At 40.5% G+C, this 17,620-nt stretch overlaps 1 protein-coding gene across 1 annotated transcript in view; it reads left to right on the top strand.

The window, feature by feature from the left end:
- The window catches only part of LOC124284353, a 166,157-nt gene that overhangs the window by 38,145 nt on the left and 110,392 nt on the right, over nucleotides 1-17,620 (top strand). Inside the window, 15 exon segments of the mRNA XM_046720439.1 lie at nucleotides 200-376; nucleotides 2,188-2,359; nucleotides 2,880-3,158; nucleotides 3,634-3,762; nucleotides 4,889-5,073; nucleotides 6,565-6,801; nucleotides 7,907-8,014; nucleotides 8,277-8,474; nucleotides 9,276-9,482; nucleotides 10,465-10,602; nucleotides 12,074-12,394; nucleotides 13,954-14,079; nucleotides 14,920-15,061; nucleotides 15,819-15,958; nucleotides 16,921-17,138. Of these exon segments, the coding sequence (XP_046576395.1) occupies nucleotides 200-376; nucleotides 2,188-2,359; nucleotides 2,880-3,158; nucleotides 3,634-3,762; nucleotides 4,889-5,073; nucleotides 6,565-6,801; nucleotides 7,907-8,014; nucleotides 8,277-8,474; nucleotides 9,276-9,482; nucleotides 10,465-10,602; nucleotides 12,074-12,394; nucleotides 13,954-14,079; nucleotides 14,920-15,061; nucleotides 15,819-15,958; nucleotides 16,921-17,138 (2,777 nt within the window).

Here is a 17,620-nt window from a genome sequence, read left to right as displayed (position 1 = left end):
AATTGTATCAAAGTTGCGTAGATTGATACTGATGCTGTTGATCACTGGATTGTCTGGTCCAGACTTGTTTATTCACAGACTGCTGACATATAGCTGGAATATTGCTACGTGCAGCATTAACCAGCAAACAAACAAGTTGTATTTCAATTGCTATTTAACATTTCCTGAGATGATGACCACATCCTCTTTGCTCCCCCAGGCTTTGAGTGCCTTGACAAGATGACCGCTCCAAATGCCTGCACCCAGGGCTCGTACAACCAGGCTCCTAGACAAGTGATCAGCTTCAACCTGAACGCATCGTCCTCTGTGTGTCAACAGTGTCCAGGGGGCTACATGTGCCCCACAACAACAGACATGCCCACCAAGTGTAACGAAGGTATGTACCATATATTACCATAGATAAGCCGAATTTTGAAGACCAAAAAGAGCAGCCTGTAGAAGGGGGTCAGCTTATCTATGGGTAACACTTTCGTCAAACTTTATTTCTGGTGACCAGGAAGAAAACGCCATTGTATCGTTTCGTGTGATGAACAAGAGAAAACTTCAAATTTGCAATTAAACATCACTAGACAAGAATATTTACCCTTTCAGTTCTAATTTGTTTTTGCTGGGTATTGTATTATATGCAGGGATTAAGATTACCGTGTGTATTTGTCTTGTACACAGAGACGGATATAGCAATCAGCTGTGCACATGTTACCAGGCGATCTACCAGTGATTTAGTTAAAACATACACAATAATATAACGGGATGAATTCTGAGGCAGTGATCAGTAAAATATCATGCCTAAAACTGTTATTTAACCAAAAGAAATGTATCCAAGCATTAGGTAATTTCAATTACAGTTTTTGCTCTATAAATGTAAAATATGTATAATCAACACTAAGGTTATATGGACCCTCATGAACATGGTAAGCGGAAGTTGTACGCACATGGAATGAGGTGAAATAAGCATGACATTTCACACACGCTTTCACCGATGTTACTGTAAACTAGCAGTCCATTGTCAAGTAGGCGGTAATCAGTTTGTGATTGTTGATAATATTATATGAAATTGGTGGGGTAGCCGAGTTAAGGCGTTCGCTCATTGTGCCGAAGACCAAGGTTGGATTCCCCACATGGGTACAATGTGTGAAGCCCAACTCTGGTGTCCCCTGTTGTGATATTGCTGGAATATTGTGAATAGTGGCGTAAAACTAAACTCACTCATCTGTGCAAGGCCATTTTATCAGACTTGTTAGAGGAATGGCAGATTTGATTTTTATGTGAAATTTTATCTCAATTCCATTCAGCTTTTGAAGAATTTTAGAAGTCAAAAGACGCTAAAGTATAAAAATTGATGGAATGATTTCCATGAAATAGGAAACGGAATATTTAATGACTTGAAATACGTGTTTGTTTATTGTTGAAGACAGCATGAGGGTTGCAAGGGAACTGTGTGTCCTTAAAAGCCATGATTTATGCTCCATAAGGGAATGGATTGTGAAGTCCATCGTTGTGCCACATCTTGATACTGCTGAAATGCTCCCTGAACCAATGCATTGATTGCAATGTGTTTTTTCTTACGCTTTCACTTTCTTTTTGATTGGTGTAAAATTACTTTAGCCGTTACATTTTTGGTAATATACATAATATTTTAAGAATGTATTGTGTAAATGAACAAGAGCATGATTTTGTTTATACTCAGCACTAAACTGTGTTATATAGAGAATCCTCACCCGAGTGTCTTTTGATATCAAATATATCACCACGAGTTGATAAAGTAACAAATATCCGAGGCTTGCCGAGGATATTTTTACTTTTAACAACGAGTGTTGATATATTTGATATCAGAAGACACGAGGGTGAGATTCTATTTATCATCCAAAATCACTCTTCATTAGTTTTCAATGAAAAATGTACATCTCTGAACACAGTACTGCCATTAGATTTGCAGTGCAGCGATGTCATAGCATTGTGACGTCATCAAGTTCATGACGTCATAGCATTGTCAGGGCATTGTGCAAAATCTACTGTCAAAACGATATCTCCTAGGAGATATCGTCTGATCTCACACAAGCGATATCTCCTGTGGAGCACAGTTTTGGATGATAAAGTCTTATACTATTAAACCAGAAACATGTAGCATGAAATTACCGTAGATCTCTCTCACGGTGTTATAACCATGCTTGTACTTCCTTTACCCAGGATACGTCAGTGACCCTGGGTCAACAGAGTGTATCCAGTGTCCACAGGGAAAGGCATGTCCAAATCTGGGAGATATGACTGCCAACTACGACTGTGAAGCTGGTTACTACTCCATCGTGGGGTCAGTCAACTGCACTAAGTGTCCTGTGTCCAAGTACTGCCCCTCCACAACGTGAGTAGCCCACTGGTTAAAGCGTTCGCCTGTCTTGCTGAAGACCCGATTTTGTCTCATTACGTTTTAATATATATTTGCCCATGATCAATATTCAGGAGAATTTATAAAAGTGTTTCTGTTATTTGTGAAAACAACCCTGGCCATTTTGATTTTTTGTACACCATGGCATACTGACTTCTGTAAAACTAACAGTTAATCTGACTTTTGTTTCTTGTTTAATGCTTTATTCAGCAATATACTTGTTATATGACAGCAGTCTGAAAATAATTAAACCTGGTCCAGACCATCCAGTGATTGATGTTATTAACATTGATATTGTGATATAATATGAATGAACCCAGTCAGTGAATCTGACCTGCTGATACCATTATCGCAGATTACTGAAGACAAATTCTGACCGGATTCTTTAGGGTGAACAGTCACACATAGCTGTAATCATAGTGATGTTATAGTGTAAAATAAACAATTTCTTTGGACTCATGTCTTGAACATGACATTGTTATGCAACTGCTTCAAGGGAAGCCATTGAACACGACTGCCCGAGCGGTACCTACTCCCAGGGGAACCAGACATCATGCACTGTTTGCCCAGCAGGGAAAAAATGTCCGAAGACCGATGGGTCCAACATTGAGGATTGCGCGGCAGGGTCATACTCCATCGAGAGCTCCATAAAGTGTACCAAGTGTCCTGCAGGGTATGCCTGTCCCAGGACAGACACAGACGACCTCACTGAGTGTCCCAAGGGAACCTACTCCAAGGGCGAGCAGACGTCATGCACAGCCTGCAAGGCTGGATTGTAAGTACTACTACCACTTGTTATGGTTAGTTATAAGATTTTGGTTGTCATCTGCATCAAATATCAGTAATTTGTAACAAGAATACTGTATCATTTAGGATTATATTTGGTCTGTCAGCAGCCAATCAAAGTTCAGGGGGTTTTTTAACAGATAAGTAACCTGTGAAATATGAATATCAGATTCACTCTGATTATGGTTGGTATGTACGCAGACTACCAATTGCTTTGTTTAAATTGACATTGTCGGTTTCAAGAAAGTTAATGTTGATAATTGATGCAGTAGGATATTTTATTCTGAAAACAGATGTCAAAGCTGATATGTACAGATAAGCCATTTTGTACTTCTGATGCAGGAATAGTAACTTTCCAGTTTTAGTACTTAGTTTTCAAATTGTTTGCTTTCAGTTTGTTTTGGGTACAATTTATTACTGTTATGTGACATACTTACTTTCATGACATGTATTCAAATTGTCAGTGCATGCCCGGTGACGACAGATGACGTAGAGACCAAGTGTCAAGATGGAACGTACTCTGTTGGGAATCAGACCTCCTGCACAAGCTGTAGGGCGGGATACGAGTGCCCTGATCCTGCCACTGGCACAGAGTAAGTAGTCGTCATACCCTTCAGTTGGTTGTATTGCTATGATGTAGTTTAGCTGGTATTAGCAGAAGCTATTACAAGACTCCAAGACAGCACTAGAAGTGAGTGCCCAGTTCCCCATGCTTGTTATCAAGGGTAACAAAGCGGGAGCTCATGCCCGTAGGTTTTTCTGCATTGATATTTCACTAGGTATCAGGGGCAGTGGCACAGCCGAGTGGTTAAGGCATTCGGTCGTCACACCGAAGACCAGGGTTCGATTCCCTACATGGGAAAAATGTGTGAAGCCCATTTCTGGTGTCCCCTGGCATGATATTGCTGGAATATTTCCAAAAGCGGCGTAAAACTAAACTCACTCACTCACTCACTAGGTATCAGAATAAACTGTCGGATTATGACCCAAAAGCACTCATTGCTTGTTAACAAATTCAGGAGAAGTAAGAGATTCAGGCATCCTGATTTTTAGATGACAACAGTATTTCCTTTTACATGATGCTTTGATATTTTACTAAGTAGTTTTATTTCATACTTAGGCCAGACCAATTATATTTCTTGTTTTATGGATCCGCGGTCGTATTTTTTCAAGAATAAGAAAAAAAATATTAATTAATTTTCCCTGCTCCAAAAATAAAATCCTCATGTTTTTATTGGCAAAGAATGTAAACTTTCAAGAAAAATATTTTTTTTATTGTTTTTTGCCCCATATACACTTCATAACTTGCCAAAAATAAAATACTTTTAGTATGCAAAAGGAATCTTACTTTGACTGTTGATTTTTATTTTGTATTTTTGTATTTTTTCCTCCTCCCTTTAGGTTTTCTGAGGACAAAAATCCATAGAAAAGGAAATATAATTGGTCTCGTTCAGATTTGACAGATATGGTCTTCTTAATGAATATATTTTTGCTTTTGTTATATTGTCTATTGTGGTAGAAAAACCTTTTATTCCTTGCCATGACGCATTAGTTTGGTAGATGGGAACTGCATGAGTATATAAAGTAAGGTTTTGAGATTATCAGTAAAGTGTTTTTCTTCAATTTGTGTGTTTTAGCAAATTAATATGGTTTTGTCTAAAAGCTAAATAACGTGGTTCAAATAGAAAAAAGTCCACATTGTCATCTCTCGGTCACCAGGACGGAGTGTCAGTCTGGCTACTTCTCGCTGGGAAATTCCAAAGATTGCACTGTGTGTGACGAGGGCTACCGCTGCCCTACCCGAGACGAGGGACCCATCCTGTGTGACGTCGGCACCTACAGTGCAGGTGCTGCCACCAACTGCACCACCTGTGAGGCTGGATACTACTGCCCCGAAAGGGAATGTAAGTCCTTTCTGTTAAGGAAATAGTTGTAGGCAAGTATTATCAATGTCATTCTAACATCCGATGATCTTGCAATGTAATCTGTGCTTACACTTGTCATGTTAACTAAGTTGTCTAATGTCTTTCTTCAGCTGGGGTATTTATCATTTACTTTCCAATGGAATGTTCTTGCCAAACAGAGCCTTGGTATTGGGATTTTTCTTTTAGTTTATTACTGTGTCATGTTGTTTCAGAATATATACAATGGTAAACTATATGTATGTAACAACATGGCCTCATAAGGCCTAAAAGACATCAAATTTAGAACATTACCATACATATGAAGAAAAAAAAGAAAGGTTTAAATATATATCAGACACACCAACTCCCTCAGGCAAGCATACAGACACATTCAAACCATATTCAGACAGACACACAGACTCTTTTGGACAGGCACACCTACTCCCTTGGTCATACACTGGTTCACTCTAACAGACACCGACTCACTCAAACAGACACACCGACTCACTCAGACAGACACCGACTCACTCAAACAGACACATCGACTCACTCGGACAGACACACACCGACTCACTCGGACAGGCACACTGACTCACTCGGACAGACACACCAACTTACTCGGACAGACACCCCGACTCACTCGGACAGACACACTTACTCACTCGGACAGACACACTTACTCACTCGGACAGACACATCGACTCACTCGAACAGGCACACCGACTCACTCAAACAGACACACCAACTCACTCTAATAGACACACCGACTCACTCAGACAGACAAACTGACTCACTCTGACAGACACATAGACTCACTCTAACAGACACATAGACTCACTCTAACAGGCACACTGACTCACTCTGACAGACACACCAACTCACTCAGACAGACACACCGACTCACTCTAACAGACACACCGACTCACTCTGACAGACACACCGACTCACTCACAGACACACCCACTCACTCTAACAGACACACCGACTCACTCTAACAGACACATAGACTCACTCTAAAAGACACCCCGACTTACTCGAACATACACACCAACTTACTCAAACAGACACACCAAACCAGTCGAACAAGCACACCGACTCACTCAGACAGAGACACCGACTCCCTCTAATAGACACACCCACTCATTCTAAGAGGCACAACGACTCACTTGGACAGAGACACCGACTTACTCGAACAGACACAGCAAACCACTCAATCAAGCACACAGACTCACTCGGACAAAGACACCGACTCCCTCTAACAGACACACCGACTCCCTCTAACAGACACACTGACTCACTCTAGCAGAATGACAGAGTGAAACATGTTCCTTTAAGGGATGCTGTGGTTAGTGATGTCCTCAAACGACTGAATAATTTTACTTGTTCCAATTACTGACACATTATGCTGACACACCATAATATATTGAAACATTGTCAGGGCTGTGTTAAAACTCATCTCACTCACTCACTCATTCTCTTGTGTTCATTTAGTGTCTCGAAGAACCGAGTGTCCACCGGGAACCTACTCCAACCCAGGGTCTATATCATGCACAAACTGTGATGCTGGCTTCACCTGCCCTGTAGCCTCTACCAACCCCCGCCCCGGAGATGCCTCTTGCTCCAAGGGAGGCTACTGTGACGGCAAGGATTTCTTCCCATGTCAAGCCGGCACCTGGAACCCCATGAACGGATCCATCAGTCTAGAAGCATGCGTTCCTTGTCCATCAGGTGATACCTTTGTGTGGCACACACACATTAAATTTCTGCTTTTCTAGTAATGGGCATGTGTTTTAGCCTTTTATTACTCGCCCGTGGAAGTGTTATTTTTTACGGCAATATAACACTAGTGTAATACTGCTAGACACATGACGTCATAATGGTTACAGTTATGACGTCAAAATGCTAATACCTCTGTCACAATGGTATTAGACCTTGCTTGACTCATAGAAAGCTGAGAGTCATCACACTTCGTAGGTAGTTTCTATCAGTTTATGTTGGAGAGTAATAAACAGAATACTAAACTCGCTTCCGTGAAATACAAATTTTTATTTAACTTGTGAAAGATTTAACACTGCAGTAACGTTTAATAAAAATTGTATTACACCGAAGGTCGTTTGGTATCCTCTATATATTTGCTGGTCATGCCTAAGCTGGTGTCCCCTGCCGTGGTATTCTTGGAATATTGCTAAAAGCTGCTTACAACCTTACTCACTCAAGTTTCAAATGACATTCTTATCAATTAAATCCAAAGAGAAAGAATTTTGTGATTTTTTTAGAGCTATGAGAAAACAGTATGATGAAATTTCGTGAGGACAGGGATCACATTCTGTTGATTACAACCTTTGAAATGTCCTTTTTTTAAATTTCAGTCAATCTTTGCAATAGATAGATGCCTGAAACAATGTCTTTAATATATTTTAAGTTATTGATTCCAACATCTTGGCCTGTTTTCAAGACTGAATCTAGTCAGTGTAGTAGTTAATTATATTTTATCTGCATTTTAGAAGTCAGTGAGTAAATAATTAAGCATGTTTGGATGCTTTTTTGGAAGACAATTTCTTGTTTATTGGATAGAGCAACAATTCGCTTAATAACAGTGCATGAATCAACAATGAAACATGACTCTATGCAATAAACAAGAATCTATGAACGGCATTTAGAAGTGATATACATAAAGGCAAGAATTTCATTGATGTCAACTTCTTTATTGTGATGGACACAACATTTCAGAGTATATTCTTACAGCTTCACCTGAAGTTGCGTGCTTCACTGTAGAAGCTAGTATTGAGTTTTGATCTGTTGTTAAGACTCCTCGTGACTCTTCTCCCTACAGGTTACTACTGTGAGGGGCCAGGTGTAGTGGACTACTCACTGTACCCATGTCCTGAAGGCCATTACTGCCTGCAAGGCACCATCATGAGGACTCAGTACCCATGTCCAGGTAACTATACAGCTTCATCCAGCTGATTTCTTGAATTCTGTGTGTCTTCTGAAGACCTCGCTGTCTGGCCGTGTGGAAAATACCACAGGGTTCCATATATGTTGCAGAAAGCTGTTGATATATTTTGAATTATATGTCATATTTCAAATACAGATACACTCATTTGTATTGAAATTCAGATGAAAACAATACTCATGAAAATACACAATATGACAGTCCTTGTGTCCTCAACCACTCCCTTTAAACAAATGTTCTGTTTCAGGTGGCACCTTCAACAACCAGACAAACGCCACTGACACGACTGCCTGTGTCCCCTGCCCTCCCCGCAAGTACTGCCCTGCTGGGACAGTTAACCAAGGGCAGAACTGTCCTGCTGGTTTCTTCTGTGTCGGTGGTCAAGCCTCTGGCTTCCAGAACGCTTGCCCCATCGGAACATATGGTCCAACCGACAGTCTTTTGAGTAAGCCATCATCTATGTAATTTTCTGTTAACTTGACTGATTAGAACGTATGGTCCATCCAACAGTCTTTTGAGTAAGCCATCATCCATATTCTGTTAACTTGCCCCATTGGAAAGTATGGTCCATCCGACAGTCTTTTGAGTAAGCCATCATCCATATTCTATTAACTTGCCCCATCGGAACATATGGTCCATCCGACAGTCTTTTGAGTAAGCCATCATCCATATTCTGTTAACTTGCCCCATTGGAACGTATGGTCCATCCGACAGTCTTTTGAGTAAGCCATCATCCATATTCTATTAACTTGCCCCATCGGAACGTATGGTCAATCCGACAGCCTTTCGAGTAAGCCATCATCCATATTCTGTTAACTTGCCCCATCGGAACATATGGTCCATCTGACAGCCTTTCGAGTAAGCAATCATCTGTCATGTTCTCTTAACTTGCCCCATCGGAACATATGGTCCTTCCGACAGTGTATTGAGTAAGCCATCATCTATGTCTTAAGCTTAGCTTTGATCCACATTTAAGTGGTTTTAACTGTAAGTTGTAGTTTAACATGGCTTTTTCAGTTGCATATCTTTTGATTAAAAAAGAATCATGTAACATCATTTTAAAATGATGCTTATGACACCTGCAGTATGATTACTTCCTGGAATGCTAACATGTACTAAAGAGACATTACTAATGACATGTTATAACCAGTGTGATACATTTAGAACACTACTGTCCTTTGGACCAAGTTTCACAGAATACTCAAAATGCCCGAGTTTATATAAGGCTGATTACAATGTTTCTCAGATGCTACTGAGTGTGAGTCTTGCCCAGCTGGATTCTATTGTCCATTTGGATCTGAGTCTGAGCCCATGGTGAACCCTATCCCCTGTGAGCCCGGGACCTACAACCCAGATCCACGGACAGGACATCCCATCAACTGCCTCCAGTGTACAGCCGGGTTCGCTTGTCCACTCATCAACCAAACAGCATCGACTCTGCCTTGTAGTGAAGGTAAGAATCCTGACACTGAAGAATGTAACATTTCTACATGCAGTCACTATGTTATGATGATGGTTTACGGGAAGCAAACTGCTGCTAAATGATTTAAATTTGTAACTTACAAAAAGCTTGAAAATATGAGTATTAACAGTAATACTAGTATATAAACATGATATCAACACACAATGTTTCAGTCATGGGGTAACTTTTGTAAACGTATGTGTAAGGTAGTCTGTAAAATAAAGAAAGAATTCATGTTGGCAAAGAGAGATTAAATACACGATTGTTCTGAGATCTGTTAAAGTCTTCTAATGGTACACTGGTATATTCTGTGCCGTATCAGTACTGCTCCATTGGCACCAACCAGTACCCATGTCCCTCAGATTGTACAGCTGGTGTTATACAATGTTGTGTTATATCACTTGTCCCTACTGCACTGCTGGCATTGTATCACCCAACCAGTACGCATGTTTGTCAAGTTGTATAGCTAATGTTATACAATGTTGTGTTATATCACAGGTCACTTCTGCACTGCTGGCATTGTATCACCCAAACAGTACTCATGTTTGTCAAGTTGTATAGCTAATGTTATACAATGTTGTGTTATACCACAGGTCACTTCTGCCCTTCTGGCATTGTATCACCCAAACAGTACTCATGTTTGTCAAGTTGTATAGCTAATGTTATACAATGTTGTGTTATACCACAGGTCACTTCTGCCCTTCTGGCATTGTATCACCCAAACAGTACTCATGTTTGTCAAGTTGTATAGCTAATGTTATACAATGTTGTGTTATACCACAGGTCACTTCTTCCCTTATGGCACTGTATCGCCCAACCAGTACTCATGTTTGTCAAGTTGTATAGCTAATGTTGCACAATGTTGTGTTATATGACAGGTCACTACTGCCCTTCTGGCACTGTATCACCCAAACAGTACTCATGTTTGTCAAGTTGTACAGCTAATGTTATACAATATTGTGTTATATGACAGGTCACTACTGCCCTGCTGGCACCGTATCGCCCAACCAGTATGCATGTCTGCCAGGAACCTACACTGGACGCACTGACCTCACCTCAGCAGACGAATGTGATGCCTGTCCTGCAGGGCAATACTGTGACTGGGGAAATGGTGAGTGTTTGGATTGTTTGCTGAGGTTGTCACCTTCATGTATAAGTTAAATAAAAGGCCAAAGCTCTGATATTTGGAGATAACCTTAATTACTGGGGTCCTCAAATGTGAGATTACCATTTTCATCTGTACCCATCTTTATGCATGTTTTCAACGGCACATCATATTATCAATCCCACCTCTCATACAACTCTTGCAACCATTCTCACAAGTTTTATTTTGTTGATTTCTGGATTTTATATGTCCATTTCCGATTAAATTTTCTCGCAAACTCACAAATTCAGGAGTACATACTATCACCTTTTCTGTCATTTTCCTAACTTGCATTCTCATACTGGTCACTACCATTACTGGCAAACAAGGATAAGTTGAGCACCAACCTGACAATTACCCATATTAGCATGTATGAGAGCCACCCACTGGCGCTTGCCATTGTTAGCGAAGGGCCCCCAGGTTGTCCGCGATCAAGTGTAGTGCAACTTGCTACACCGACGTGAGAGTCTTATGAGCAAGGCATGTACAGCTATGTGCGGAATCAATTTCATTGTCATGCAATGCACATGCACTAGTCTACATCTCTACCTTTCACAAACCAATGGGTTTGCTCATTGCCGTGCACCGCCTACTTCTCGCAAACGTATTCTCTGCGCAAGTCCAACTTATCTTGTTTGCCATTAGGTTTCTTTGGCGAGTAACACTGAAACTTTCTGCTTCTTGACTTAGTTTTAGCCCTGCTAGGGGCTGAAGGCTTTTCATTACACATTTTCTAATCACAATTGTGTTTTCTTTACCAACTTCTCATTCAGCCTCATTTAAGGACACTCACCTTTATGCTGTTGTTGTAAACTACAGTACCCTGGCTTCATATAGCAATCAGCTATGTATAAGTAAACAGAGGGACTTATAACACAGCTTATCCACATCCATTTTCTTGCCTTCGCCAAGGCGAAAAATGTGTAAAGTCCATTTCTTGTGTCTGCGATGATATTGTTAGGATGTTTCTGAAAGCAACATAATACCATACTCACTCATTAACTTGCCTAGGCTTTTGGTACAGAGTGTGAAGTCCTCTGCCCGATATGGTATATTGCTGTGAGCAACATAAAACCATACTTACTCATTAACTTGCCTCAGCATATAGTTAGAGTCTGTGAACTTCTGAAGCTAATAAAACATAACCAACTTGTTAACATCTTACCATGCCATGGAGTTAGAGCTGACAATGTTATTAAACTGTCAGTGTTATTAAGTTAGGTTTAACTGTGGTTGGTCAACAGAGATTTGCCTCAAGATCTACAGGATTCTTCAAGAACTTAATCCCAGTGCAAGTATTAATATTAGTCACCTATGTCTTAAAATGGTTGCATTACCAAACTTTTGGGGTTTGATTTTATTCCTTAGTCCCATACACATTTGATTTAATGTGCTTTTTAATCCGATTGTAACTTTAAATATCAATATCCCATTTCAGGTGTGAGTTCTGGCACAAACCCACCCAAGCCATGTAAGCCAGGTTACTTCTGTCCGAGCCAGACCCCAGCGCCAGACCGCTACCCATGTCCTGAGGGAACATTCAGTGACAGGGCAGACCTGACAGCCGCCTCTGAGTGTACAAAGTGCACCGCGTCCTTCTACTGTTCTGGAGGGGAGTCGACTACTACCGGCATCTGTCCTCCCGGCTACTATTGTCCCGAGGGCACCGCCTACCCCTTTGACTTTGGCTGTGAAAATGGAACGTACAATGAAAAGGAGGGAATGGATGCGAAGGCTGATTGCAGACAGTGCACTCAAGGTTAGGGTGATTACTTCAAGATGGAATTGGGTAGTCAGGCCTGCTGACTTGGTTGACACATCATAGTATCCCAATTGGGTGGATTGATGCACATGCTGTTGATCACTGGATTGTCTGTTCTAGACTTGATTATTTACAGAGTGCAGCCATATAGCTGCAATATTGTTGAGTGCTGCATAAAACTCACTCACTATTTCTATATGGTTGACCAATCTTTGCTATTGTGAGTGGTTGTGTGCTTAGAATGTGACTGACACATTTTTTAACTTGCAGAATTTTCTTTTATAGGTACATATACTTAATGTTTGGATATTTAGAAAGCTGAGCATTTATGCACACCATGCTTAGGCCGGACCAATTTATTTCTTGTTTTACAGATCCACCGGTTGTATTTTTTCAAGAAGAAGAACCAAAATAAAATAATAATTTTCCCTGCTCCAAAAAATATATACTCATGATTTTATTGGCAAAAAAGTAAACATAGAAAAAGAATATTTTGATTGTTTTTTGCCCCATATAAACTTCATAAATTGCCAAAGATAAAATACTTTTAGTATTTAAAAGGTATATTACTTTGACTGGTGATTTTTTTGTATTTATTTTTTTTCCCTCCTGCCTTTAGGTTTTCTGAGGACAAAAATCTGTAAAACAAGAAATACAATTGGTCTGCCCTTAATCAGAATTTATAATTTAGGTTGTGCAGCAAGTAGTTTTCTCATTTTCTCATATCCTCCATTTTGACCCCTTTCTTACTGGTACTGGAAAACTATATACCATATCTATATATACCACCTCTACATGTACTGGGTTCACTGCATAACCTTCAAATGATACATAAAGTCTATTTGGTAAATAGTTGTAAGTTTAATTTGGGGGTGGCGTTATGCTATTCGACTGTCAAATGGGTTCAACTGTAGCTCTCAGAATATTTTCTGGAAGGTTATGTTTACAGTGAGTAGTATACTGTTGTTTATTTTATTAAGAAAAAAATGTTGAATTCTGTATTTCAGTTTAGATGTTCATGTTATAAGAAATAACCAAAAAGATTGAAACTATATACCCAGTATATACAATTCACAATATTATCATTCCTGGTTGACATCAAAAGACAGCCTTTTAGAAAATAGGATTCTTTTTCAGAAGAGGTCTTCCTTGGGGTACTTATGAGCATATTCATGTCCATTAAAACTTCCTACAACAGTTTTAACTATATAACTATATATTGAAAAATCTCTGAGAACAACACACACACGCCTTCACTTGGTGAACGACAGCATGAAAAGTGATTTTATGCAGGTTAGAGTTACTTTCTCTTGACTATGGGGCACTGTTGGGGTGGTCAAACAAGACAAAACAATTTTTTGTTTTGTTTATTCAAAACATAGTTACAACTGTCATAGGGATTTGTAATGGACATACAAATACTTATAAGTACCCAGGGAAAACTCTCTTTAAAAAATCAGCAACCTCTACAGGTTGGTGAAAATTTTCCATTTGATTTGTTCTCATGAAAATGTTTTTGAAGTGTGTCCAGCTTACATCTGTTGTTCCTGTTTCAGGTCATTACTGTGAGTTTGCGGTGACAGTGCCAGAGAAATGTCCGAAAGGAACCTACATGGAATGGGGAGTGACCAAGGTTTCAGCAGCAGATAATAACATAGCAACAGATGATTTGGTCACAGGAGGTAATGATTTACATAATTTGGCAAACATTGTTTCTTTCTCATTGAATTAGTGGGGTGGTGGTGTTGCCTTGTGGTTAAAGCATTTACTCGTCATGCCGAAGACCTGGGTTCGATTCCTAACATGAGTACAATGTTTGAAGCCCATTTCTGGTGTCCCCGTCGTGATATTGCTGAAATATTGCCACAAGCACCATAAAACTAAACTCACTTACTCATTCACTGGATTAGCAGTGCCACAGATGGGCTGATCATGAAAGGCATGACAATTTGCTGTGCAGAGCTGCATTGGTTGGGCACACCAGAGAACCAATCATTGTGCATTTGGCTGCTTGTTAATTACGTATATCAGTGAGTAAACTAATGGCTTTGTCGTGGAGGTCTGAGAGAAGGAAGTCTTTCCTCAGAGTTTAAGCTGACACACTTTGACTGAACATGACTCGCTCAGTTCCACATCGTGATATTGCTTGACTATTGCTCATTCATTCGCTCAATTCCTCGACATGAAGTTGACTCGAAGATTTTCTTACCTTGAGAAAATACTCACTCACTCACTCACTCAATTCCTCGACATGAAGTTGACTCAAAGATTTTCTTAGCTTGAGAAAATACTCACTCACTCACTCACTCACATATATATATATATATATATATATATATGATATTGAAGGTTTTTAAAGGTCAAGAGAAACTGAAAGTTATATGTTGAAGGCAAAGGGAGAGAACCTTTAGTTACCAAACATGTAGATCACCAAACAAGCACTCATGGCTTTCATTCTACATTGTACTGACATGCATGCGTGTGACTGACCTACTGTTAGCATGGTTTTTAAACTGATTCAGGTGACCCAGCCAAAAGGGAAAATGACTGTGTGGAATGCCCTGGGGGATCCTACTGCGGAGAGGAAACTGTCACACCATCTCCTTGTGGAAAGGGAAAGTTCTCAAAACCTGGGCAGTCCGATTGTGAAATCTGTGAGATTGGGTCAGTTTTGAAATTTGTTTTTATGTTTATGTTTCTAACTTGTGTTTCAAAGTAATGGCTGCATAACATGTTGTATGGTGGGATAATTTTGCTGTGCAGAGTTAAGTCCCTTTGTCATGTAAGGATTTGCTAATCATGGTTTGAATCCATGATTCATCCGAGCAATGATCCTTTTTTTGTCAGCTCAATACTCATGTTTTGTTGTTTTACCTTACAGGTAAGCTTGATAACGCCACTCACAGAATCTCATCTATGTGATTGTATGAACTGACGTTAGATTGCAGCTGGTGCTATTAGCCACCATACCCAGACTCATTTACATACAGGCCCCTGTCATACACCTAGAATGGTCTAATATCAGGTTAAATCAACAAGACATGACTGTTTTACCTGACTGATTCATTGTTTCCTTGAACTGGATAGGAATGGGGTACCAGACCCAGACTCAATTATAGACAGGCCCATGTCATACACCTAGATATTCTAATAACATTATAAAACAGTATTAGGTAACTGGGGCAGTGGGGTAGCCTAATGGTTAAAGCGTTGGCTCGTCACGCCGAAGACCCAGGTTCGAATCCCCACATGGGCACAATGTGTGAAGCCCATTTCTGGTGTCCCCTGCCGTGATGTTGCTGGAATATTGCTAAAAGTGGCGTAAAACCAAACTCAGTCAGTCAGTCAGTCAGTATTAGGAAACTGTTTTGAAAGGCTAGTTATTGTTTTACTGGAATGGAAATTCTCCTTATGTTGCCAGCCACTACTGTGATGATGACACGACCTCAAAGGATGCCATGCTGAACACCAAGAAATGCCCTGCTGGCCGCTACTGCCTAACAGGCCTGTCTGGAGAACCAGATGCCACGGACTGCTCAGTCGGGAGATACTGCCCACAAGGTAAGGGACCATTCATAATTTATGGCAAGGGGGGACAATGATGATTTTTATGGAGAAGCATATATAATGTGAATGACTCCCGTAAACTTTATGTACAAAGTTAGTGACACCCCTCCTGCATGTCATGTACAACATCAATGACACCCCCCTCCCATTTTTTAAGCATGATTTTAAAATATTTTATGTACAAAATTGCTGACCCCCCTAGAACATGTGTACAAAATTGATGACCCCTTCTACCTCGCCAGAATGGTGATCCCCTCCTTAATATCATCATCACCACCCACACACCCCCAACCCACCCACACACCTCCTAGCCATAAATTATTAACGGTCCCTAAGTAGCATTCTCACTGTGGCCTTTCGGCGGTGGGGTAGCCAAGTGGTTAAAGCATTCGCTCGTCACGCCGAAGACTCGGGTTCGATTCCCCACATGGGTACAATGTGTGAAGCCCATTTCTGGTGTCCCCTGCCGTGATATTGTTGGAATGTTGCTAAAAGTGGCGTAAAACCATACTCACTCACTGTGTCCTTTTGTGTCTTTTTACTTTTTTCATATTTCAATGGAAGTAGCATTGTAATATTTCAATAGAAGGAAGAAGCGTAACTATGACAAGCATTCCTAATGTGCCATCCTGAAATCCTTAAAGTGCCAAAGGGAAGATTGGCATCATTTTTCCTTTGTATATTCAACTTCAAACTTGAAATCCTCACAAATTATGCAGGCATGATGCAAGTTAGATCCTGACTCAGCATTTATAGCCTATATCAAGGGGTGGTGGGGTAGCATGGTGGTTAAAGTGTTAGCTTGTCATGCTGAAGATGCAGGTTCACTTTCCCACATGGGTGCAATGTGTGAAGCTCATTTCTGGTGTCCTCTGTGGAGATATTGCTGGAATATTGCTTAAAGCAGCGTAAAACCTTACTCACTCACTCAGCATTTATGTAATCTGTATTTTCAGGAACTGTTGAAGAACTGAAGTGCCCTGTTGGTACGATCCGTGAAACTGTAGGAGCTGGTGCCATCACAGACTGTGCCCCATGTACAGCTGGCTACTACTGTCAAGAAGGATCATCTGTAGAAACAGGAGAATGTATTAAGGGATACTACTGTCCAACCAACTTGCCTAACCCATATGGTGCTTCGCCAACACTCATTGGGAGTCAGGGTGACAAGCAGGTGAGTGTCTTCTTATTCTTCCAGGACAGTCAAAATGGGTATACTGTTATAAAGTGCTCCTGTTTCAGTCTCAGTGGGAGCGCTGAAAAGCACCACAACCAGATCAGTACAAGCAGTCTTGCACACATTGCAATGAATTTAGTTTGTTTCTCTAAGAGGGACATGGAGGTGACCTAGTGGGGTTAAAACATTCCCTAATGACACTGAGTTTTATTCACCACATAGGTACCATGTGGGTTGAGTGATCCATGCCATGATATTTCTGGAATATTGCAAAACAACACACTCATAGGAAAGGTCAAGTCAGATACCGTCACACTCACTCACTCACTTCTCACTTCTGGACAATGATGGGAAAGACTAGTGACTAAAGCGTTCGCTCATCACACCAAAGGCCCAGGTTCTATTCCTCACATAGGTACAATGTGTGAAGCCCATTTCTCTGCCGGGATATTGCTAAAAGCATTGTAAAACCCAACTCA

The sequence above is a fragment of the Haliotis rubra genome, unplaced genomic scaffold, assembly GCF_003918875.1.
Source record: "Haliotis rubra isolate DU_JTF1 unplaced genomic scaffold, ASM391887v1 Scf334, whole genome shotgun sequence".
Taxonomy (NCBI): domain Eukaryota; kingdom Metazoa; phylum Mollusca; class Gastropoda; order Lepetellida; family Haliotidae; genus Haliotis; species Haliotis rubra.
The sequence above is the reverse complement of the archived record's forward strand: the minus strand, read 5'-3'. Positions and strand labels throughout refer to the sequence as shown.